The 24583-nt window shown below is 40.6% G+C and overlaps 1 protein-coding gene across 2 annotated transcripts in view; it reads left to right on the top strand.

The window, feature by feature from the left end:
• The window catches only part of WDR97 (WD repeat domain 97), a 2414280-nt gene that overhangs the window by 535817 nt on the left and 1853880 nt on the right, over window positions 1–24583 (top strand). For both annotated transcript variants that reach the window (XM_044067752.1, XM_044067751.1), the window contains exon 4: window positions 16335–16927. In XM_044067752.1, the coding sequence (XP_043923687.1) occupies window positions 16335–16927 (593 nt within the window). The remainder of the gene's footprint in view (window positions 1–16334; window positions 16928–24583) is intronic.

Below are 24583 nucleotides of genomic sequence, written 5' to 3'. Positions count from 1 at the left end.
TGTGAGCTTGTTATAATGTTGGGCACTTTAAACATATACATTGTAACAAGGAAGAGTGTCATTGTCATGTAACTTAAGATACGTATATATACAGCATTGATAGAGGTTAATACTGTCTGATGAAGTCTATATTATTAATGAACAAAAGCACTTACTAGTGATTTTAAAAGTGTTTTATTTGGTATTTGTGAACATTTTAGCTTCAATAAATTCATGTTGTGGATTCTACGGGCTCTGGTTATTTGGTTGACATGTCCATGTCCAGCCTTGTAAGTGGTGAGTCAGTGTGCCTGATAATAGAGTTAACTATCACTAAAAGATTTGTGTTGATACTGTGGCTACACAGAAGACAGATAGATACTAACTGAAAATGGAGGAATAAACTGATGTGCTGATGGCTTGGGTTCATGCAGAAAGAAAGTACAGTTATGTACCTACCATAAATGTAGATGTTCGAGTGTATTCACTGTTGCAGTCATTACTCTTGGGTTATCCTGCTGGCAGACTACCCTCAGTCGGCCAGAATTCCAAAGTCTAGGTCCGGCGTCGGTTGCTGTCGCCTCTTCCCTGACATCAGTGCGCCAGGGGTATAAAAGATGCAGCCGACTCCATTTTCTTCAGTTTTTCTTGCCCCAGATGTCAGGTGCCCCCAAACTGGTAGGCTGAAAAATATGCCAATAAAAATGCATGCACAAAAATAACATTTCCTTCATCTACAAGCAAATACACCAAAAAGGTTGTATAGGATAGAGAAGTGCAGATAGACCCAGCAAAGAAAAGGGGGATGGTGGGTGGGTAACCTGGACTGCAACAGTGAATACACTCGAACATCTACATTTATGGTAGGTACACAACTGTACCATGTTCATCATGTTTCACTGTTGCAGTCATTACTCTTGGGTTGAATCCCAAAGCTGAGGATGGGTGGCTGGGCTAAATAGGATTAGGAGAGGCTATGAGACCCTGCAGGACTGCAGTGGCAAAGCCTGCTCTGGACTTAGAGTAAAGAGGTAAGTGGTAGTGCTTTGTGAAGGTGTGCACTGAACTCCTGGTTGCAGCCTCTAAGCTATCTTTGGTTGGTACTCCTCTGAGGAAGGCTGCTGAAGTGGCTGCTGCTCTGGTGGAATGAGGCCTAATGCCCTTAGGCACTGATTTGCCATGTTGAGAATAGCAGAAATGGATGCAATGGCCTATCCATTTAGAAATAGTCTGTTTCGAGATAGCCTTTCCTTGTGATCCCGCAGCATATGACACTAAAAGTTGCTCAGTCTTTCTGAAAGCTTTAGTTCTGTCCAAGTAGAGGCGTAGCTGCCTGTATATGTCCAAAGAATGCAGAATTTTCTCACCCTTGTTCTGTGGATTTGGATAAAATGTAGGCAAGTGAATGGTTTGGTTGAGGGCCACACTGGATACCACCTTAGGCATAAATGTAGGGTTTGTCCTCAGAGAAACTCTGTCTGGATGAAAAATGATGAAAGGTTCCACAGCCATGAGTGCTTATAACTCCGAGACTCGCCTTGCAGAGGTTATTGCTAGAAGCAGAGCTGTTTTCCAGGATAAGAATTTTATATCTGCTGTTGATGCTGGCTCAAAAGGAGGCAGTGTGAGTTTTTCCAAAACATAATTGAGGTCTCAGGCTGGAATTGGTGCTCTCCTTGGAGGCCTAGTGTTTTTGACCTCTCTGAGGTACTGCCTTATTAAAGGATGAGAAAAGATAGGTGGTTCCACATTGTAATGGGCTGAAATGGCAGAGGCATGAATCTTAATTGATGAGAAAGAAAGGCCTTTGTTCAGCATCTCAGTTAGGTATTGTGAAATCTGATGGATATTTGGTACACACTTGTCAATGCCTTGTTCCTGGTTCCAAGCACAGAATCTCTTTCATTTCTCTGCATAAGATTTTCTGGTACTGGGCCTTCTGGCCTCCAGGATAACATCCAAAACAGCTTTTGAAAGAGGAGTGTTCTGAATGGCTACATTATCCGCCATGCTGCCAGATTTAAGGTCCTGAGTTGGCTGTGCAGGATCTGATTGTTTTGTTGGGTCAGCAAGTGAGAAGTTTGAGGCAATATCCATGCTGGACCTTGAGACAAGCTCTTTAGGATTGGGTACCAGTGCTGGCGTGGCCAGTTTGGTGCAATCAGTATCATTTTTGGCTTCTCTTGTCTGACCTTTAGGAGTACACTAGGAAGGAGAGGCAGTGGAGGAAAGGCATATACTGTTAGATTTTTCCAGCTGAAGGATAGGGCGTCCAATTTCCATGCTTGCTTGTGATAAATCCTTGTCCAAAATCTCTGCAATTGGCAGTTGTGAGGGGAGGCAAATAGATCTATGTCTGGGCATCTCCATTTCCTTATTATCATGCTGAAGGCTTGTGGATCCAGTTTCCATTTGTGGGGATCCATGAGGTTTCTGCTTAGTTCGTCTGCCAGAGTATTTGTTTTTCCTGGCAGGAATTGTGCTGCAGGTGAACTTGAAAAGCCAATTCTGTGTCCCATAAGGTCATTGCTAGTCTGCAGAGGGGGTAGGAATGTGTACCTCCCTGCTTGTTTATGTACGACATGACCGTAGTGTTGTCTGTCTTTATCAGTAACTGTCCTGGATGAAGCAGGTCCTTGAAAGCTGTCAGGGCATTTTGAACAGCTAGCATCTCTTTTTGATCGATGTGAAGATGCATCTGGTTTGCAGACCATGTGCCCTGAATACATTTTCCTGCCATATGGGCCCCCCAGGCATAATCTGATGCATCCGTTGTCAGTGTCTGTCTTGTTGTGGGTAGACTGAATGGCAGACCCTTGTTGTGGTGACAGGCTTCTGCCCACTATCGAAACTCCTGTTGCAGGCAGGGAATGAGTGCAATTACTGTCTCCAGACTGTGGCAATGCTGAGTCCAAATACTTTTTAGATACCATTGTAGTTTCCTCATATGCAGTCTGGCATATGGAATTAGTAGAATGCAGGCCGGAATTGGTGATCTCCTTGGAGGCCTAATGTTTTTGGCCTCTCTGAGGTACTGCCTTATTAAAGGATGAGAAAAGATAGGTGGTTCCTCATTGTAATGGGCTGAAATGGCAGAGGCATGAATCTTAATTGATGAGAAAGAAAGGCCTTTGTTCAGCATGTCAGTTAGGTATTGTGAAATCTGAGGGATATTTGGTACACACATGTCAATGCCTTGTTCCTGGTTCCAAGCACATAATCTCTTTCATTTCTCTGCATAAGATTTTCTGGTACTGGGCCTCCTGGCCTCCAAGATAACATCCAAAACAGCTTTTGAAAGAGGAGTGCTCTGAATGGCTACATTATCCGCCATGCTGCCAGATTTAAGGTCCTGAGTTGGCTGTGCGGGATCTGATTGTTTTGTTGGGTCAACAAGTGAGAAGTTTGAGGCAATATCCATGCTGGACCTTGAGACAAGCTCTTTAGGATTGGGTACCAGTGCTGGCGTGGCCAGTCTGGTGCAATCAATATCATTTTTAGCTTCTCTTGTCTGACCTTTAGGAGTACACTGGGAAGGAGAGGCAGTGGAGGAAAGGCATGTACTGTTAGATTTTTCCAGCTGAAGGATAGGGCGTCCATTTTCCATGCTTGCTTGTGATAAATCCTTGTCCAAAATCTCTCCAATTGGCAGTTGTGAGGGGAGGCAAATAGATCTATGTCTGGGCATCCCCATTTCCTTATTATCATGCTGAAGACTTGTGGATCCAGTTTCCATTCGTGGGGATCCATGAGGTTTCTGCTTAGTTTGTCTGCCAGAGTATTTGTTTTTCCTGGCAGTAATTGTGCTTGCAGGTGAACTTGAAAAGCTAGTGCTGTGTCCCATAAGGTCATTGCTAGTCTGCACAGGGGGTAGGAATGTGTACCTCCGTGCTTGTTTATGTACAACATGACCATAGTGTTGTCTGTCTTTATCAGTAACTGTCCTGGATGAAGCAGGTCCTTGAAAGCTGTCATGGCATTTTGAACAGCTAGCAACTCTTTTTGATTGATGTGAAGATGCATCTGGTTTGCAGGCCATGTGCCCTGAACACATTTTCCTGCCATATGGGCCCCCCCAGGCATAATCTGATGCATCCGTTGTCAGTGTCCGTCTGGTTGTGGGTAGACTGAATGGCAGACCCTTGTTGTGGTGACAGGCTTCTGCCCACCATCGAAACTCCTGTTGCAGGCAGGGAATGAGTGCAATTACTGTCTCCAGGCTGTGGCAATGCTGAGTCCAAATATTTTGTAGATACCATTGTAGTTTCCTCATACGCAGTCTGGCATATGGAATTAGTAGAATGCAGGATGCCATGAAACCCAAGGCCTGCAGGATTTTCCTTGCAGATAAGTGGGTTTTTGTTGCCATTTTTTTGAAGTAAGTAGTCAGACGCTTTTGTTTGTCTGGCGTGAGATAAGCCATCTGGGCAGTTGTATTTAAGCTTGCACCCAGGAATATTATCTCTTGAGAGGGCACTAGTTTTGATTTCTTTTCGTTTACTATGTACCCTAGGCCAATTAATAATCTTTTTGCAAATGCCAGATGCTTTAGAAGAATATCTTTGTTCTCTGCTTGAATTAGGCAGTCGTCCAAGTAGGGATATATTGAATTCCTTTTTGTCTGCAAAACACAATTACTGGTGCCAGGCATTTTATGAAGACCCTGGGTGCAGTAGATAAGCCAAAGGGTAGTGCAGAGAATTGGTAATGCATTGAGCCAGCTATGAATCTGAGGTATCTTCTGCAAGATTGTCTGATTGGGACATGCAGGTATGCCTATTTTAGGTCCAAAGTTACAAGCCAAGCCTTCCTGAATTCCTTTTTGTCTGCAAAACACAATTACTGGTACCAGGCATTTTATGAAGACCCTGGGTGCAGTAGATAAGCCAAAGGGTAGTGCAGAGAATTGGTAATGCATTGAGCCAGCTATGAATCTGAGGTATCTTCTGCAAGATTGTCTGATTGGGACATGCAGGTATGCCTATTTTAGGTCCAAAGTTACAAGCCAAGCCTTCTTGCCCAGCATGGGCAGTAGCTGCTGTAGGGTCAACATCTTGAATTTTGGAACTTCCAGAAACGTATTTAGTATAGACAGGTCCAGTATTGGTCTCCAGGTTTTGTCCTTTCTGGGTACTAGGAAAAGTCTGGAGTAAAATCCTTGCCCCTGCTCTTGTTGTGGTACTTGCTAAATGGCCCTCATGTCCATGAGGGCTGTAATTTGTTTTTGTGCCTCTGCCCATTGATTGTGTGGCAGGTTTGGCATACCTTTTGACCTTGGTAGAGTGTGAAAATGGAACCTGTAGCCTTGGGACATTATGTTCAGGACCCATTTGTCTTGAGTAACCATTTGCCAACTTGATGAAAAAAAGTGCTAGTTTTCCCCCTAAGGGGGCTGCCAAAAGAAAAGCGCTTGGATCTGGTAGAGGACAGTCATTGGGACTGTTTCCTGTAAGACTGTGATTTATCTTCTCCGCTATTGGAGGTAGGAGCACCCCATTATTTAGGCCTGTATGAGCCTTGGGGCTGAGATCTGCCTCTGGGACACCTGTATCTGCCTCTTTGTGGCCTGTTTGACACTGGAAAGGACCAATTTTAGAAGGCCAGTTCCTGCTAAACCTGGGTGGCTGTACCTGTAAGAAATCCTTGACTTTCTGCATGGATTTTGCTTTATCCTCCAGTTTTTTCAACACCTCTTCTGCTTTAATACCAAACAAAGTATCATACTGTAATGGTGCATCTAATAATTTTGCTTTAACATGATCAGGCAGATTCTGTTCCTTTAACCAAGCATGCCTTCTAATAATAGAACCTGTAACAGCGGCCCTGCAAGAGGCCTCCAGTGAATCATAACCACATTTCAAAGTATGCTTTCCCACTTCTTCAGCTGCATGCAATAAATCCTGCAATTCCTTGTTCTCAGAACATTCAGTATCAACAATTTCTGTTTAAGCAGTGACATTAAATATTGCTGATATTTAAGGATATGAAACTGACAATTTAAAGCCCTTACAGCCAGGGTAGCAGAAGTGTAAACTTTTTTCCCCCATCTACAATGTCTAGAACAGGTGGAATAGCAAGGGGTCTGTGCTGAGGAAGTAGCAGAAAGTCCCTGAGCCTTTTCTTAGATTCAGAATAATCTTGGCTCTCCCAGTGGAAATGCTCCCTCATGGTATGCAGGGTTTCCCCAAAAGAATAATCCTCAGGAGGAGAGGCTGAAGGAATGGATTCTTCAGCATCAGAATCCTCATAGGGAAGCATGGAGTAATCCTGTTCAGAAGAGGAATCAAAAGAAATAGAAACCTGATCAGAAGAATCATACTCTGCCTCTTGCCTAGGCCTCTTATGAGGAGGGGGGTAGGAGCCCCTGATCAAAGTAATTAGGTCTTCGGCCATTTTGAGCATCTGTTTTTTAGGCATGGAAGTCTGAGCAGAAGAGTGCTGTACTTGTTTCTTTGTCTTTAGAGCTGCTTTAGTCTTGTCTTTGAAGCTGAAGATGGCTTAATATATAGTTGTGTAGGTCTGAAGACACCCTCAGAAGCTGATGCCTGCTCAGCGGCTCTGGACCAATCTGAGAAGATGATTTCTGAGTGTCCAATACCTTGAGTATCCAGAGGCCCAGTCAGCTCCACGTGGGAGTCGGAAGCAGCCTGTGGCTCTGAGGTAGCGGGCGCAATGGGCTGCGAAAGTGCCTCAATGAGAACCGGCAAACTGGCTACTGGCATAGCAGAGGCCTCGTCATCAATTTTGGACCTCGGATGCCTATCCTTTTCCTTGTCCTTGCGTTTTTTGTAAACTCCGGTTGTCGGCTGGTCCGATGGCATTATATAATTAAATCTTCGGCCAAAGTAATGAAATGCAAAATCGAACCGACGCTTAATAGTGTGTTGGTTAAATCTAGCACAAAACCGACAGCTAGCAACATTGTGATCAGGGCCTAGGCAAGGAATACAGTAAGAATGAAAATCCTTATGAGGTATTTGCTTCCCACAAGAAATACAGTTGTTAACTTTTTCTGACATCGGTATGGAGCAAGAAAAAAATTTCCCTAATGGGGTACTTAGCTTTAATGAAGACTTTGGTTCTGAAATTCGGATTTGAATATCTCAGGAGTCGGCCGACCAGCACTTGCGAACTGCTTTTGCTTTGGGCACCACGCAGCAAGAAAGACTGAAGAAAATGGCGTCAGCTGCATCTTTTATACCCCTGGCACACTGATGTCAGGGAAGAGGTGACAGCAACCAACGCCGGACCTAGACTTTGGAATTCTGGTCGACTGAGGGTAGCCAGCCAGCAGGATAATCCAAGAGTAATGACTGCAACAGTGAAACACGATGAACATGCAGAAAATACAAAGGGCTCATGTAGCAGGCAGTATGCCAGACATAAATATAATGGGAAATTAGTAAGTGCAAGCAAAGGAGAAGAAAACAGGTCAAACCCAGGACTCAAACACACCAGTAAGCAAAAAAGAAAGAGAAGAATGGCAAATGGTTGAAGAGAGTTTATTGGAAAGCTAAGATGAATAAAGATAGAGCATGCAAGGCAAAAATGGAATGTGTAGAACAGGTGGTGAAAACTGGCAGGGAGAATAACAAGCAAGCATAGCATGGCAGACAAGGAAGTACATACAAGTTAGCATCAAAAAGACAGAAGCTGGGCAGAAACAGATTCAGAAGAAAAAAGGTCACTCGGACAAAAATGAACAGTGGATGGTTTAATTAGACAAAATGAGACACGAGATAAACAAGTGAAATATGCAAAAACTACCATATGGAAGAAACCAAAAGAGGAGGAGGAGGAGAAGAAGCAGCAGAAGAAAAAGAAGCAGATGGTAAATGAGAATTGGAAGAGGTGAATGAGAAAGAAATATAAACAGTATTGTAAAAAATTAATGTATTTTCTTTATTTTATTATATTTCTACAAGAATTATAAGTATTAAAATGAAGGTAGCCACGCTTATTGGTAGGTAGTGGCAACAAACAGGGAAAGGCCAAATGGCAGAGAAGAAAGTCAGAAGTGAATTGCAGTGAAGTGGAAACAGACATAATGTTTAAAAAACTAAGACTGTACAGAGACAACAGTTTCTCTTGACTGCAAAAGCAGATATGCATGAAGTTAGATGGAAATTGTTGGGTTGGGGGATGGCATAGTGCTTTCAAGAATAGGGAAGGATGTAAAAGACAATAGAGTAAATTTCAAATTCTAGTCTTGGGTTAGCCATTAATGTGTTAGAGTAGGGATCACTTAAAGGCATGGAAGACAAGGGTGCTAAATCAAGGAGATGGATGGTGGGAAAGAAGAAGACACGAGAAGAGGTGGAAAGCTCTTAAGAGACATGATCAACAACAAATGCTATGTTTGGTCCAAGGGACACACATACACACTATCGGAACTTGTTAAGAGAATATCCAGACCTGGTGGGGTGTATAGATTAAAGCCAAAGGAATGCAAATCCAGCTTTCAACGGCAGTTCAAGGACAGGACAAACAGCTGACAAGAGGAGGAAAGTGAGAGCAAGGTAAGAAGGGAGGGGGAGAAAAACTGGTACAATGAACGAGATAGCATATAAAAAAGGCTGTTAGCACAGTAAAAAGGGAGAGAGAGATATGACAGAGTTAGTTGCTGTAAGGGGAGAAGACTAAAAGTGCAATAATCAAAACTGAAAGTAAAAGAAATTCGGAAAATCTTAAGCACAGAGTACATGAAATCGGAGTGTGACTAAAAATCAGGAGAAGGGAAAAGAGGGGTGGCAGTCCCCTTTAGGATAAACCTGCAGATAATCACAGAGAAGATGGAGAAGAACAAGGAAGGGAGATACAGCAAATACAACGAAGAACAAAGACTGGAACCCAATGAATAAAATGTATTCCTCTCTGATGTCTCGGCATATACTGCCTTCTTGGAGTACACAGCTACTTCACATCACGCACTTGGTTTATATGCACTACTAAATAGGCACTTAAACAATTAAGTCATCAATTAATACCATGAAAAACTCAAGAAGTATTTAAAGTAATACATGCTAATTAAAATCAACATTCATACCCTTTGGAAACAAAGTATCAAATTTTAATATATACACTACTTCTTTATAAAGAAGTTTATTCTTGCTGACACCCCCCCTCAAAAAAAACACACACTACTTTTTCTAAAATTGTGGCTTGTAAACCATAAACAGAACTACCATGTGCTTCCAAATAATGTTGTGCCACTGAACTCTGTTCCTTTTTATTTAATATATCACAAACATGTTCTAACAGCCTTATTTTAAAAGCCCTTTTGGACTCACCCACATAAAACTTATTACAAGGACATCTGAGGGCATAAATACTGACCTCAGTGTCACACCTATAATTCCCACAAACTTCGAATCTTTGACCATTTAAGAGTCCAAAATAAGGCACAATAAATTTACATGCCTTACATTTGCCACATCCTACTGTCCCTTTTGTTCTTAATGACTCATATAAGACCTCCTTGGTCTGCAGAACCTAGATTTCACCAAAAAGCTCTTAATATTCCTACCCACTCTATATGAAGCAACACGTTTATTAGGCATCCACGAACTTCCAACCTTTAAATTTGATAACAGCTGCCACTGTGTTTGTACTATCTCATAAAACCTATTACTAAATCCACTGTATGTGGTTACAAAATACATTTCACAACCAGATTCAGTATTGTAATTTAATTTGGAAACTCCCTTTCATTTTCTATTGTTGTTTCCTATATACTCTTTATTAAATCTAGACCATGCCTTAGCAATTATACCTTCACCATAACTACGCTTCTGAACATCTCAAAAGTATAACATATTTCCCTTAAAAAATCTTGTTCATTGCTGCATAGGCTGTAAAGATGCATGTATTCACCATAAGATAAGGCATCAATTGTATGCCTAGGATGACAACTTGCTGCTTTCAAATAATATATATCCCCCTGAAATTTCCTATGTACTTTTGTAGTTAGTATTCCATCTTCCTTAAGTAACAAATCTGCACCCAAAAATGACACCTTCTTCCCTATTTGGATGCCATCAAATATAACATTAAATATGTTTACTTGTAATTCATCCATAAAATTGTACACTTCCTGTTCCCCTCCTTCACATAAAAAAAACTTAATCATCTGGATATTGACAAAAAAAAATATTTTCCAATAAACATATTCAACTTCAAACAAGCCCATGGTTAAATTAGCATATGAGGGGGCAAAAGCCGCCCCCATAGCTGTTCCACATTTCTGATGATAAACTTGGCTATCAAACTCAAAATAGTTATTCTTCAAACAAAAATGTACTAAATCTACAATAAGGGAGATACAGCACATTGTAGGTAAGACTCAGAAGTGTTATGTTGCCAATAGAAAATGGATATGTGCTAAATAGAGATCTTTAGGGACTGTGCTGTGTATGTTTTAAGCAGTGGGAGGAGGTGAAGTCTAAAGAGCTACATATAACTGTGGCAAAATTCATTGTGATGCTGGAAGGACATGCTGTTTGGGAAGAAAGGGTATAACCTGAAGAAGTGGAAATATCTGAAAGAGAAATTTGTTAAAAGAGGGTTGAAGAATTTGTGGTAAAAAATCACACAGATGGAAAACAGTACATCTTTATAGTGCAGGCAAGCAGGTTAGACAGACTCTTAGGTAGGGAGGAAGAAAATCCAAATCAAGAGAAATAGGAATCCAAGAAAGACGCATCTCAGATCATATGGTGGTAAAATGGTACTCAGAATGAAAGAACAGAATATGGGATGGTCAAACTGGAAGTGGGCCACTTACAAACAGAGAGAGAGAAGGAAAGAGAAAAACTAGTTGGATTAATAGAAGATACAGTACAAGATAACATGCAGACAAGACAGGAGTTAAAGAGAAAATGGGGGGGGGGGGGGTGGACAGGATAACAAGACCAATTAATAACGCCAACACACTAGAAAATTATACGACTATAGATCCAAAAGTGATAAACAATTAAACAGCCAGGCTATGAAAAACAAAATTTAATCAGTTCTAGCACCTCGGTGTAACCACCTTCTTGGAATACAATTTAAAAGTACAAAACACTTCTTTTATACATTACTTCCATCAATCAACACACACCATTACCCAATTAAGCAATTAAAAAAGAAACAAATTTTAAAGCAAACATTTCCAATTCAGCTCATTATTAAGTCCCATAGGGATTAATGTATTATATTTTAAAATACAAATACACTCCTTGTGCAGACACTTCTCCTTCAGCAATACTTCATTTTCAGAAAAACAATTAATTTGTTCTAAAATGCTTCCCTGTAGCAAGAAATAATTACTATCATGCATTTTTGAAATGTGCAGAAATGATTTTGTCCTCCCTTTGATGTTTAATATCCCTTAAATGTTCCATAAATCTATTACAAAACATTATTTTCATTTATCCAATATAAAATAAATTACAAGGGCAGCACAAAGCATACACTACCCTTTTAGTCTCACATGTAAATGCACCCCTAGGTGTAAATCTGACATTATTAATCAAATCAAAAAAAACTTGTAATTTGTGTGCAAACTGTACATTTATCACATCTAAAAGTGCCTACATTTTTGGGGGAGTCTTTGTACATCAGTCTTAGGCAAAACAAAAGCCCCATGTACCAACATATCTTTTATGCTTTTGCCCTTTACATAAGACAAAGATGGATACTTAGGTAACATGTTTGCTAGACATTTATCTTGTAATAAAAACCTCCAGTAATGTTTAATCATATTTGCAATATCCACACTACAAATGTACATAGACACAAAATACATTTGTTCTTTTGCATACTGTACATCACTAGTATCCCAAATTTGTGTACTATCGTTTTTCTCTTAATCCAGTTCCTTTTATACTTCTCAGTACTATTATATACTCCACATTTTGTCTAATTTATCATGAAGGGGTCATAGCCCCTTCTTAAAAACATATCAGCTGATCTATCAATTTCTCGTTTCAAAACATAGTCATCATTGCATATTCTGGATACTCATAAAAATTCTCCATAAGGATGAGCTGCTAACAAATGGGGGATGACAACTTGAGGCATGGAGAAATTGACTTCCGTCTACAAACTTCGTATGCACTCCAGAAATGATGGAACCATCTTCTCTACCCTCTAGAACAAGGTCTAAAAAGACCACTCTGTTACCTTGTTGTAGACCATCAAAAGAAGTACCAAATGGATTGTGATGCAAAGATCTTAAAGGGATTGTGCTGTATATGTTTTAAGCAGTGGGAGGAGGAGAAGTTTAAAGAGCTACATATAACTGTGGGAAAATTCATTGTGATGCTGGAAGGACATGCTGTTTGGGAAGAAAGGGTATAACCTGAAGAAGTGGAAATATCTGAAAGAGAAAATTGTTAAAAAAGGGTTGAAGAATTTGTGGTCAAAAAATCACACAGATGGAAAACAGTACATCTTTATAGTGCAGGCAAGCAGGTTAGACAGACTCTTAGGTAGGGAGGAAGAAAATCCAAATCAAGAGAAATAGGAATCCAAGAAAGACGCATCTCAGATCATATGGTGGTAAAATGGTACTCAGAATGAAAAACAGAATATGGGAAGGTCAAGCTGGAAGTGGGCCACTTACAAATGGAGAGAGAGAGAAGGAGGAAAGAGAAAAACTAGTTGGATTAATAGAAGATACAGTACAAGATAACATGCAGACAAGAGAGGAGTTAAAGAGAAAATGGGGGGAACAGGATAACAAGAGCAGTCAGACAGTAATGTATCAGAAAGGAAAAAAATAGGGAGATTAGTGAAAAAGAAGTGGAGGAAATGAAGAAACAGTTAAAGGTACAGAAGCACATAGAAGTGATAGGAAGTGAACAGGAGGTATGCATGAAAATGAAGCAGACACTGACATGAGAACTGGAGTTGAAAGGCATGACAGCAGCAGATGTACAGATATGGCACTAGAAGAATATTTTGTGAGGAATTAGAGAGACAGCTAGTAAGCAGCTTAAAAAATTAAACTAACAAAGAGTAAGAGGAAATTGTCAGGATTAAGGAGGAAGGGAAGAAGAAACACGAGAAGATAAAGATATCAGGAACATATTTAGGAAATACTATCAAAACTTGTACAGAAAAAAAAGGAATAAATTAATTAAAATAAAACCAATTGTGTAGCCAGTTGTTAAAACCAATTATCCTGTGTTGTTATCCAGGCATCATTCTTGGTGAAGGCAAGACAATACTCAAGACTAGTGCCTTTCCTGCCTCTAACTCATATGTAGTAAGTTCCATCATGTGCGTAACTGGAAATTCACCCCTTAACAGCTTTGTCCCTCATGGATAGAGGCAACAGGTAAGTGTACCAGCAAACCCATGTTTACTTGTATCTGGGTTATTTGTACGCAAAAAAATTACCATGGGAATGTAAGGCTAGTCTTCTTAAGAGCCTTACAGATCAATAGGTTAGTAAGTATCTATGAACCTATGAATCTATATCTCTGTGCATGTCCCTCTTGACGCAGGGCTTTAGGTCAGTCACTCCCACATGGGCCACTACTAGGATGTAGAAACAGTTGTCTAGTTCATGGGATCTTAGGGCCAGTGTAAAATTGTGGATCCTGACAGCAGAAAAGCAGCTTATAGTTACCCTGTTTTTGTCCATTTTGAAGAGTGTGTAGTCTGTATACCTAACTATAAAGTCACCTATACCTAGCATACTTACCTGTGTGGAAGTAGAATTAGTGGGCCTTGTGGCTTAGGGCTGCTTTTATCGTTACTCTTGGGTGAGCTGTTTGGATATGCAGTATGTGTGAGGGGAAAATAAGTAGGTGTTGCTTTGTATGCTGAAGGGTGGAATCTTTTGGACTGCATTAAAGAAGTATTTAGCAAATTATTAACACCTCAGCATAAGTTATGGGTATAGTGGTGTGTTATGACTGAAGTGGAGGTAAGATACTTAATGATGGTGGGCTAACACAGTAAGTTTGCCTCCATGTTTCCTAAATATTTACGTCTGTTGCATGGTTACTATCAATATGCAGAAGCAATGAGTAGTCAGTAAACATAAGCAGCTGATACACTGCCCTAGAACGTGTGATCCAGCTGTCCACAGATGAGATGACACATACTGTTTAGCCATGCTGCCAGTGGGCGGAGGACTTGGGTTACTTGTAGGAGTCTTGAGTTGAAGGGAGACTACTACAGCAGACCTTGAAGATTTATGGATGAAGTATTTAAGGTGATATTCTGAACTTAGCTTAGATGGCAGCTAATATAAAAGTACTTGGTGTAAAGGTAGAATTAGGTTTGCCAAAAATGAAAAATAGTGGCAGTTTGCTTATTGGCTACTACTAGTGCTGATTTCATTGCAGCTACACCCAGGTAGGATTCCAACACACTCTACTAAAGGCAAACATTTGCTGCATTATATGGATGTCTGCAGAGAGCTCAGATGTTATGCAAACAGAGCAGATATTAATACAGAACTAGCAACAAAAACACTACATGACATTTTGCTTCTTGCCATTTTAGTCTATTCAATGCATCTGCGGTGGTACAGAGGTAGCGTTGTTGCCTCACAGCAAGAGTTTCTCCCGTTTGGTTCTCGGCTGAAGTGCGAGGAGTGCTTTCTGTGTGGAGTCTGCCTGTCCTCCCCGTGGTTGGATGGGCGTTTGAAAGACATGCGTAAATGGGCGTGCCTTCGTTGAAGGTTGGATGTCGAGCTGGCACCTCGGCGTTCGTGAAAATCTACTGCCATTCATTAGCGGACCGGAGTTCCGCTGTGGTGACCCCTAACCAGGAAAAGCCAAAAGACAAACAGCAAAGAAATAATGTAAGAAATGGTGTGAATTTGACAGGAACTATATGTTTAAAATCCAGCTGCCTGATGTAGCTGTTCTGCATCCATGTATAAGTACTATAACTAAGGTTTGATTTATTAGCACAAGCAGTAGAGGAGATGGCCGGGGTGGGGAATGGGACTGACTGGTTGAGGCTCTGCTGCGTTTCTGGGTGGTGTTGGATGGGTGGATTTCCTTAGTCTGCTGTTGCCCACTAGTAATTATACATGAATTATACTTCCCTTTAGGAAAAAACATGTATCCATGAATTACCATATAGGTGGCAGTACACTAAACACAGAAAGTGTGATAAGAGACTTAGGGACACAGGTGGACAGTGGTCTCACCTTCGATAACCACATCGCCACAACAGTCAGGAAATCCTTCTATGTGGCACACCTCATCACGAAGGGCTTTTCATCCATAAAAAAGGAAGTCATTGTCCCACTGTACTCATCCCTCATTAGACCCATTATAGAATACAACGCCCCATTTGGTATGTACCTCTCAAGACATCTGCAACAACTGGAAAGGCCTCAGAAATACCTCACTAAAAGAATCACAGGCCTAAAGCAGATGCCCTATGCTGACCACCTTAAAAAACTCCAGCTATACTCTGTCGCATATCGCCTACTCAGAGGCGATCTCTGCTTAACATACAAGGCCATGTCAAACCCAGAGCTGTTGGACATGCTACACTTAAAGAAATCCCAATCCCTCAGAGCTACACGCTCCAGGGATCTAAACCTTGTCATCACAATAAACAAAACATGCTGGAGGGATAGGTTCCTGACCCAGAGACTCCCCAGACTCTGGAATAGATTGCCCATACATGTCAAGCAGAGTGCCTCTTTGGACCTCTTCAAGAGGAACCTTGACTATTGGATGGGAGAAAGGAAATTCACCCCAGGGATCATGTCAGTCGCCCTGCTAGACAGGGGTCCAGGAAAGTAAATAATGTGGGAAGAAATAGCCAGGGAATTGTTATGGCTAGGCTTGTATAGGCCCTAGGGCTGATAACCTATGAACCTATGAACATATTAGGTAGTCTCATAATGCTCTTCTTCCAAATTGTGTATTGGATACGTGCATGCAGCAGTGCGCACTCATTAAGAAAATGAACTTGAACGTAGAGGGGTGCATGCCAAATCAAATCTTCCTGCCAGCTGCAAGTGATGGCTGTTGATATTCACAACTCTTACTCAGCAATTAGACAGGATGGCAGACATGAAACCTACAGGTAAGTGGGATTTGGAAACACTGTAAGTGGTGGAGACAGAGGAGGAGAAACCTGGAGCCAGAAAGTGCAAGCAGGAAAGGATGGAGAGACAGTAGAAAGTAGTATACTTTATAAAGACAGTGTAAATGTTATACTTTTAGGTTTATGTGTCTAAAAGTAACATGGTGGTATAATTATTGTATATAAATAAACAGGAAATGCACAGTATATGTACAGTCAAAAAGTTATGTTTCTCTACAAATGTGCCAGCTTTTGGTATTTTTGATATGTTTCCATAATCTAATAATTAATTTCTCTAAATATAGGTCAAAAAAGCTGATGGTAAACCAGTATGTCTCTCTCATGGCATTCATCACTTCCGCCGCATGCTATTACACCAGACAGTCTATAGTGTAACCTACAATAAAACAAGAAGAGAGTATATCTGCCTTGACTCTAGCAAAGCGTTGCACATTTATTTGCATGATGGGAGACTAAAGCAGACTTTGTCAGCACCTGAACCATTTACTGGTATTGTATATGCCAGCCATTTTAAGCAATACGTGGCATGGAATTTGAAGGAGTACTTAAAGGTTCTTAATGCAGAGTTTGAGGTTATTTCCACAGCTAAATCTACATATGCAGTTCACTGTTGCCAATACAGTGAAGACCTGAACGAGATTGTGACGGCTGGTAATGGACATGTTTCAGTGTGGAGTTTCCGATTTGGACACAGGTACCTTGTCTGCCGGAAGTTAATGAGAGAAGGATTCTCAGTCTTGGATAAGTTCAGTCACATAACATTGGATAAAGCCCGAGGACGTTTCCAGAGATGCTTTGCTGTTTGTGAGACTGGTGTCGCTGTTTTCAATCTACAGGAAGGAACACTGATCACTTATAAGAAAGAACTTCATCTCAGGTAATTTATTTTAAAGTTTAGTATTTTAAGCTTTGTAGCTTATCCAAACAGGCTTACTGTTTTACAGTCATAGCAGCACTGATGAGGTACAAGTATGTACAAGTATGTACCTGTTTGTGACTTTGAATTCATCTCACAATTATATATGAGCAGAGCATCTAAAATCTGTATGTTTATCAGAATGTTCTGCAAAGAACAGAAACACTGGGAGTGTTCTTCTAGCCTCCATGACACATTTATTTGAGAGAGAACAACTTGCAGGAACATATATCACATGACAAGCAAAATCCCTAGTTTGACAAAATTTAAAGTTATACAGACCATGTACTACATGCCCTACATGACAAATATTGATGGAAATGCCTCTACCTCATAACTCAGCGGTTTAGGTTTCATTCCAGACTTCCACCACTGTCTGAGTGAAGTCTGCATGATGCCCTTTCTTATCACTGTTAAAGTATTCATTACATGTGGTCTCTCCAATGACCAGCTAGTATACCAAAGCCCTAACATCCCCTCAGCACTGCATGTCAGATGTAGGCTTCCTGTGCAGGCATAAGGTATAAAGGTGATGCATGCATGCTCAGTCCTCAGAACTTATTTGCCACCAATCCGAATGCAACAGTTGAACTATGGTCGGAACACCTTTCACTGAGCTGGATATTAGCAAGTCATTTACAGATAAGTGCCCTGTTGGAGTTCCTTCTTTTCCTTTTTGTTTACTGGGCGTTCATTATATCAAGGAAGGGAAAATGTCCCCAGCCAGACTGATAGTGTCTTAATAGTGTCCTGTTCAACTTAACAGCGTACTTCAGTAGTGTGTACCAAAATACATTAATTTCTGCATCTTTAAAAAGATTTTGAAAACTCTGTCATATGAAAATTGTTTACTATTCAGTGTTATTAACTTTTTTATGTCTCCAAAGTTCCATGGCATCAAATGGTTTGCTATATAACCATTGTTGATGTCTTTCTTTTTAATATACATAATGGTTTGTCTGTAGATTTCCCCTTGAAACATTGCTGATAAGTGCCATCTTGGTAGTAAAACAATTCCTGTTACCTTTTGCATTCATTCTTTATTTATTATTTGTTAGGAAATACTTATATACATACATATACACACACACACACACACACACACACATATATATATATATATATATATATATATATATATATATATATATATATATATATGTGTGTATGGATTCACTTCATAATCTCGAAATACTGCAATATTGAATTCAAGTATCTCAAAACCATGAAGTCGAATACCCTAAACACCGAAGATACATAAACCCGACACACAAAATCCCGAAAACACACATCACACACTGGAAAACACATACATACATGAACGTACATACCTCCCAACACTTCCCTACAACAAACATAACACACACGCACACAACCAAACACATGCGCACACCTACCCTTAGTATATCCAGGGGGGCAAGCCACCCTGCACCCCCACACACCCCTTACTTTTATATATATATATATATATATATATATATATATATATATATATATATATATATATATATATATATATATATATATATATATATATATATATATGGGAACATGTCAATCGACCGACATTCACTCCACCGACACATGAAAACATCGACAGTGCAAACAACGGACATTTAACAGGTAAGACTTTTAAATTCGATAATCATGCCTACCACACATGCATAACACTGCCACACTTACTAAACCATGGTAGGCATGATTATCGAATTTAAAAGTCTTACCTGTTAAATGTCCGTTGTTTGCGCTGTCGATGTTTTCATGTGTCGGTGGAGTGAATGTCGGTCTTCCGAGTTGTCGGTCGATTGACATGTTCCCATATATATATATATATATATATATATATATATATATATATATATATATATATATATGTATATATATATATATATATATATATATATATATATATATATATATATATATATATATATATATATATATATATGTATATATATATATATATATATATATATATATATATATATATATATACTAACTCCGAGGTCGCACAACACTCCATAACACACACAACCCAGCACCGCACATTCCACACCCCCCCGCACAAACACACATACACACGAACAGCAGCATTCCCAACACTAACACATTTACACTGTACAACACCTACCCTAACCTACACCTCAAACATCCCAACTCACTCAAACACACACAAACCCTCCCCAAAACCCTAAAAAAGTACACTTACCTAACGTGCTATCCATACCACGGGTTCAACATTCTGCATTCGACATTTCTGGGTTTGGGATTTCCGTCCGTTCGACTTTACAGGCTTCAAATTCTAAAATTCGATATTTTAGTATTTCGAGCATGTAAAGTGTTCCTATATATATATATATATATATATATATATATATATGTATATGTGTATATATATATATATATATATATATATATATATATTTATATATGTATATATATATATATATATATATATATATATATATATATATATATTTTATGTACATATATATATATATATATATATATATATATATTATATATTTTATATATATATATATATATATATTATGTATTTTATATATATATATATATATATATATATATACATGTGTGTGTGTGTGTGTGTGTGTGTGTGTGTGTGTGTTTTTGAGCAAATGGGACATTTTCATCACCAGTTTACTGAATGATTTCCCTAATAACTTAATGTCACGTTAATGAAATAATGCTCAGAGAAAACAACTTGAGTGAACAATTTGATATACTCACCACTTTAATATAAAGATGTACTCCACAGGAACAGGCACATATGCTGCAAATGCATTGGAATGTAGTTTAGTAGTATACATTACAAGTTTCAGATCCATGAATTTCCCACAAGAAAATACATCATCTAAAACAGGATATATAGCTGATTTATATGCTTCCAACAGGTCTGTGCCAGCACTCTGATAAAATGCAGAACAGTTGTGTGTTGAGCCGCCTCTGAATCTCTGGGTACCTCTCTGGAGCACAATGTGCTTCTCCCACTAACATCTTCTTAGCCCCAAATATCCCACTTGAATCAACCCAGTCCTCAAATTCTGATACTATAATGAAATATTTTGATTTCTTTGTGTCATGTTTTTAAGTTGATTTCCCAGAAAATGCTTTAGAATGTTGCTATTTCACATCACATTGGTGTCAAGGAGAGTTTGTGTGTCATCCGACTGCAGTGCTGAAGACATTGCTTTGTGGATGTGATGTGGTATATTACTGTTCTGTATGTATGTAAGTGTGAGTGCATACACGAGTGCACAAATAGTGTGTGTGTGTGTGTGTTTGCGTGTAATTGTGTGTGTGTGTGTGTGTGTGTGTGTGTGTGTGTGTGTGTGTGTGTGTGTGTGTGTGTTTGTATACACTTTTGGGTAGAGGGCAAAGCTCTGCCTTTCAGATGTTCCCAGTTTTGGAGGTTATAGCACATTTAGGATTTTGCCTCATACTTCTACAGTCCTCATTTTTCAATTATCTTTGAATCCCAACATCCTTTACATGGCTGTTTTTTAGTGCTTCAGTATATGTTATTTAACTCTGAATCCCAGCACGTCTTGTAGTTTAATGGCTTGTCGCATGTACTTCCAATAAATGCGAATTTCAAAGGAAGAGAAGTTTTACGGTTACTCATTGCTCATCCTATGTCTGTTTTCTGTGTAAAAGTTTATCTGATGTTATCAGTCTTCATCTATTCTTAACTGGTGAGTTTCATTTCTGACCCTCAGAACTGATCCAGACATTCTATAGCTCATGTCAGCCAAAACAAATCTCTCGAGCTGCAAGTCTGCCCACAGTTTCCCTCTCCACATTATCTCAGATGACGTTTGCCACTCTTGCGAATCAGACGTGTCCACCAGACTTTCTTGTAGCTAAGTATTTTCTTATTTTTTCATAACTATTTCTGATGTTTAACAGTTACCTTTTAAAACTATTACTTCATAGTTTCTCTCATTGAGTGTATGGTCTACCCTTGAGTGTGTGTTTTTCTTCTTACCTTTGGTAATTTTCTTTCCCCCTACCATCGCTTGTAGTTCCTTTTGTTTACTGTTGTGGTAACGTCTACCATTGTTAGTAGACTTTCCATCTTTCTGTGTGTGTGTGTGTGTGTGTGTGTGTGTGTGTGTGTGTGTGTGTGTGTGTGTGTGTGTGTGTGTGTAACTGATAGATATGGCAGAAAAAACAAAATCTTTGACTGCAAGCTTCAAACAATGTACTGAGTGCGGCAGAAAAACGCCAAATACAGACAGTCATGAGAAATGTGTTTACTGCTTGGGTGTGCCTCATTTGAGTGTGGATTGTTCCATTTACCAAGGCTTTAGTAATAGAACCCTGGCAGAGAGAAAGAATAAATTGATCCTTAAAGGGCTCCTTAAGGCCCCTTTCGAGGAAGCCTTGTCCATGGCTGACCAGTCCTCTCGCTCGGTGCCATCATCCCCTTTGGCACCGACCGTTAAAAAGCACAAACATGCCTCTGAGGATTCCTTCTCAGAGCTGAAATCCAAGGTTCCAAAATTGTTGGAATAGTCAAAGTCTTCTGCACCGAAGAGTTTTTCGGTGCATTCCGCACCTGCTATGTTTATGGTTCAAAGCCCTAGTTCTTTGCCTCCGACTACCTCTACAGCTCTGATTTTGATGCCGACTGTTTCACCCATGGCGCAACAGATGGTACCAAAACAAACCATAATTTCAGAATGCAGGTCTACTTACTCGCCATCGTTGGACCAATTCCATGGACAATTACCTAGTCCGTTTCTGGACAGACCTGAGTCTCCTTCAGCCTTTTCAATGTGCTCCACCAGAGGTCTTTTGGAACTGGATGTTGTTAGGTTGATGGACCAGATATTGGTGGCCTGGGGTCTTTCCTTCTCTTTTTAGCCCCCTCTCCCATCTGGAGCAGGTGTTTTTTCTCCATCCACACCCAATTACTCTCCTGCTCTAACCTCAGCTCAGGTTTTAGAGCTATTGGCTCTGACCCTCCCAGGTTCCAATGGCTTCAGTGCCAACTACAGTTTTGTCCTCGACACCAGGTCTGGCTCTGGCCCCCTCAGTGCCATCGGTACTGTCAGGTCTTCAGGACCATGTCTTTGCCACCAAGTGGCTCTCTGTTGATCAGTGGCAGTGATAAACATTGAGCTGCTTCCCTGCCCCCCGTGGGAGTGGTTACTGACTTGAAACTGTAGTTTTATTGGCTGTTTTGGGTCAATTCCTGGCTCTTTCCAGCCCCTGCTATCAAGCACGCTTTAGAGTGCTTTAGCGCGGAGTTGCCACTAGAGCAGCATCGGGCAGCACCGGTTTAACAAGGTTAAACGTTTTCTGGCTCCATAAAGTCTGTTCTTCATTCTTTCCCTTAGAACTGCTCTACTAGTAATCTAAACAGTATATCCCTTAACTAAAAAGCGCAGCACTTGTTCCTAAAAGCTTTTACTTGTCTTAAAAGCATCTTCTTTTCAGGTTTAGCACTTCTGTATTATACAAAGTCCCTCACTAGCAAACCCCCCCCAGGAGTACCCACTTCCTTACTAAGTCCTCTCTTATTCAGTTACACCCCTAACTTCTACATTTCTCTAGCATGTCGAAGGGCCAGATGCTGGCGTCCTCTCCTGTCCAGTTGGTGAATTTGGGAATATTGAGGCAATGTGACAATTGCCTCATGTACACTGACAACCCTCTCCTCCTCCCACATAACACAAATACTTGCGAGAGATGCAGCTATTTAGCCAAACTGGAGGCTGAGCTCTCTTAACTCAGGACTGGCAAGACCAGACAGGAGGAGAAGGCAACTACACACACCACAAAACCAGTCTCACATAAAGCTATCACAACAATGAATCAAACTCATAAACACACAAAGTCATACTCGGAGGCTCTGAGCAAAAATTTACCTAAACAGCAGAGGCCTCCAAAGCAGACATCCAAGCAACTGCCACCTCATGACACACCACAGGCAACACATAAACCACAAAATCAGTGTGCAAAGCAGTCACAGCCCTTAAGGCGAAATACAACACCAAACATACTTGTCATAGGTGACTCCATAGTCAGACACACTGACGTCCCACTCACCAGGCTGAACAAGGAGAGGGTCACAGTAAGCTGCCTATCAGGCGCTAGAATCCGCCACATAACACAAGCACTGGTCACTCCACGGCAAGTACAAATATGACACAGTCATTGTCCATGCTGGTGTGAACGACCTGAGACGCACCTCCCTGGACTACATGAAAAGAGACATAGAGGAGCTCTCTGATTATGTAGCCCAGGCAGGTATGACCCTGACCAGTATCCTTCCTTCACCAAGAATGATGCCACAACATAGAGACAAGATGATCAGCTTTAACAATTGGCTTAATTTCTGGTGTCATTCAAAGGGGATCCAGTGTCTGTCTGCCTGGGATGACATGCTTGACAAGCCACGCTGCTTCGCAAGGGACGGCTTGCACCTGTCACCCCTGGGATTCCGGATATTGGCTAAGGCTCTTGCCACCCCATAGTGCCTTTTTAGGCAAGGCTCAAATTCTAAACCTACCACCCTAGAAAACAAAAATGGGAAGAAACTAAGGGTAATGCTGCTCAATGCCAGAAGTCTAAATCTCAAAATGCATGCTCGAGGCCCTTCTCAGTATGGAGAACATCGATGTCTGTGCTGTGACTGAAACCTGGTTCAAGGCTCCTGAGAGCACCCCGGCACTATCAGGTTTTACCTCATATCATGCCCGCCCCAAAACCCGGACCAGACCACAAAAGGAGGGGCTGTACCGATATTCATCAAGGATACCCACACCCCCAGGCTGGTGGCAACGCACAAGCATCGGAAACCATCCAGGTGCAATTAACCATAGGCAAAACTGCTCTACAATTTGTAGCATGCTACAGGCCACCCTCTCAAACTCAGGAACCCCACACAGCCTTCCTGAAGACACTGGAGGGTATAAATGTATCTCCAAACACCATTATATTGGGTGACTTCAACTACCCGAATATAGACTGGGAACATTACTCAAGCCCCAACTTTCTAGCCCAAAGGTTCCTGGAGTTCATAAATTCAAATGCCATGGAACAACTAGTCACCGTTCCCACAAGAGGGGAAAATATACTAGATCTCATCATCACAAACATGGGGACAAAATGCTCCACACCGAAGTATATCCTCATTGGTGAGATCAGATCACAAACTTATCTCACTGGAAATCCACATCCCGCCCCAGCCCAAACAAAAAAGACGAGAGTGAAGAACTTCTCTAAAGCAAACTTCACACTACTCAAGACTGGTGTGGTATCCTTCAAGGCCCCCGAGCCAGTGGAAACCACAACCCAAGCTGCAGAAGCCCTTACAAATGCCTTCTACGAACACCTCCAGGACTGCATGGATCAGGCAATCCCTAATAAAACCAAGACTCTTTCCACCAAGGGCAAACGCCCAGTCTGGTGGACCCCAGCTATAAACAAACTTTACAATAAGAGGAGAAAGCTGTTACATGATAGAGCAAAATCCATAAAAGAGAAGACACCCTTGATCATTATTAGTAAAAAAATACGAGCACTCATAAAATCATCCAAGGCCAAATTTGAGAGAAAAATTGCAATAGATTCAAAAGACAATCA

Source organism: Protopterus annectens, chromosome 3.part1 (assembly GCF_019279795.1).
Source record: "Protopterus annectens isolate FY-2018-M chromosome 3.part1, PAN1.0, whole genome shotgun sequence".
Lineage (NCBI taxonomy): Eukaryota > Metazoa > Chordata > Ceratodontiformes > Protopteridae > Protopterus > Protopterus annectens.
This window is presented reverse-complemented; position numbering and strand designations above follow the sequence as displayed.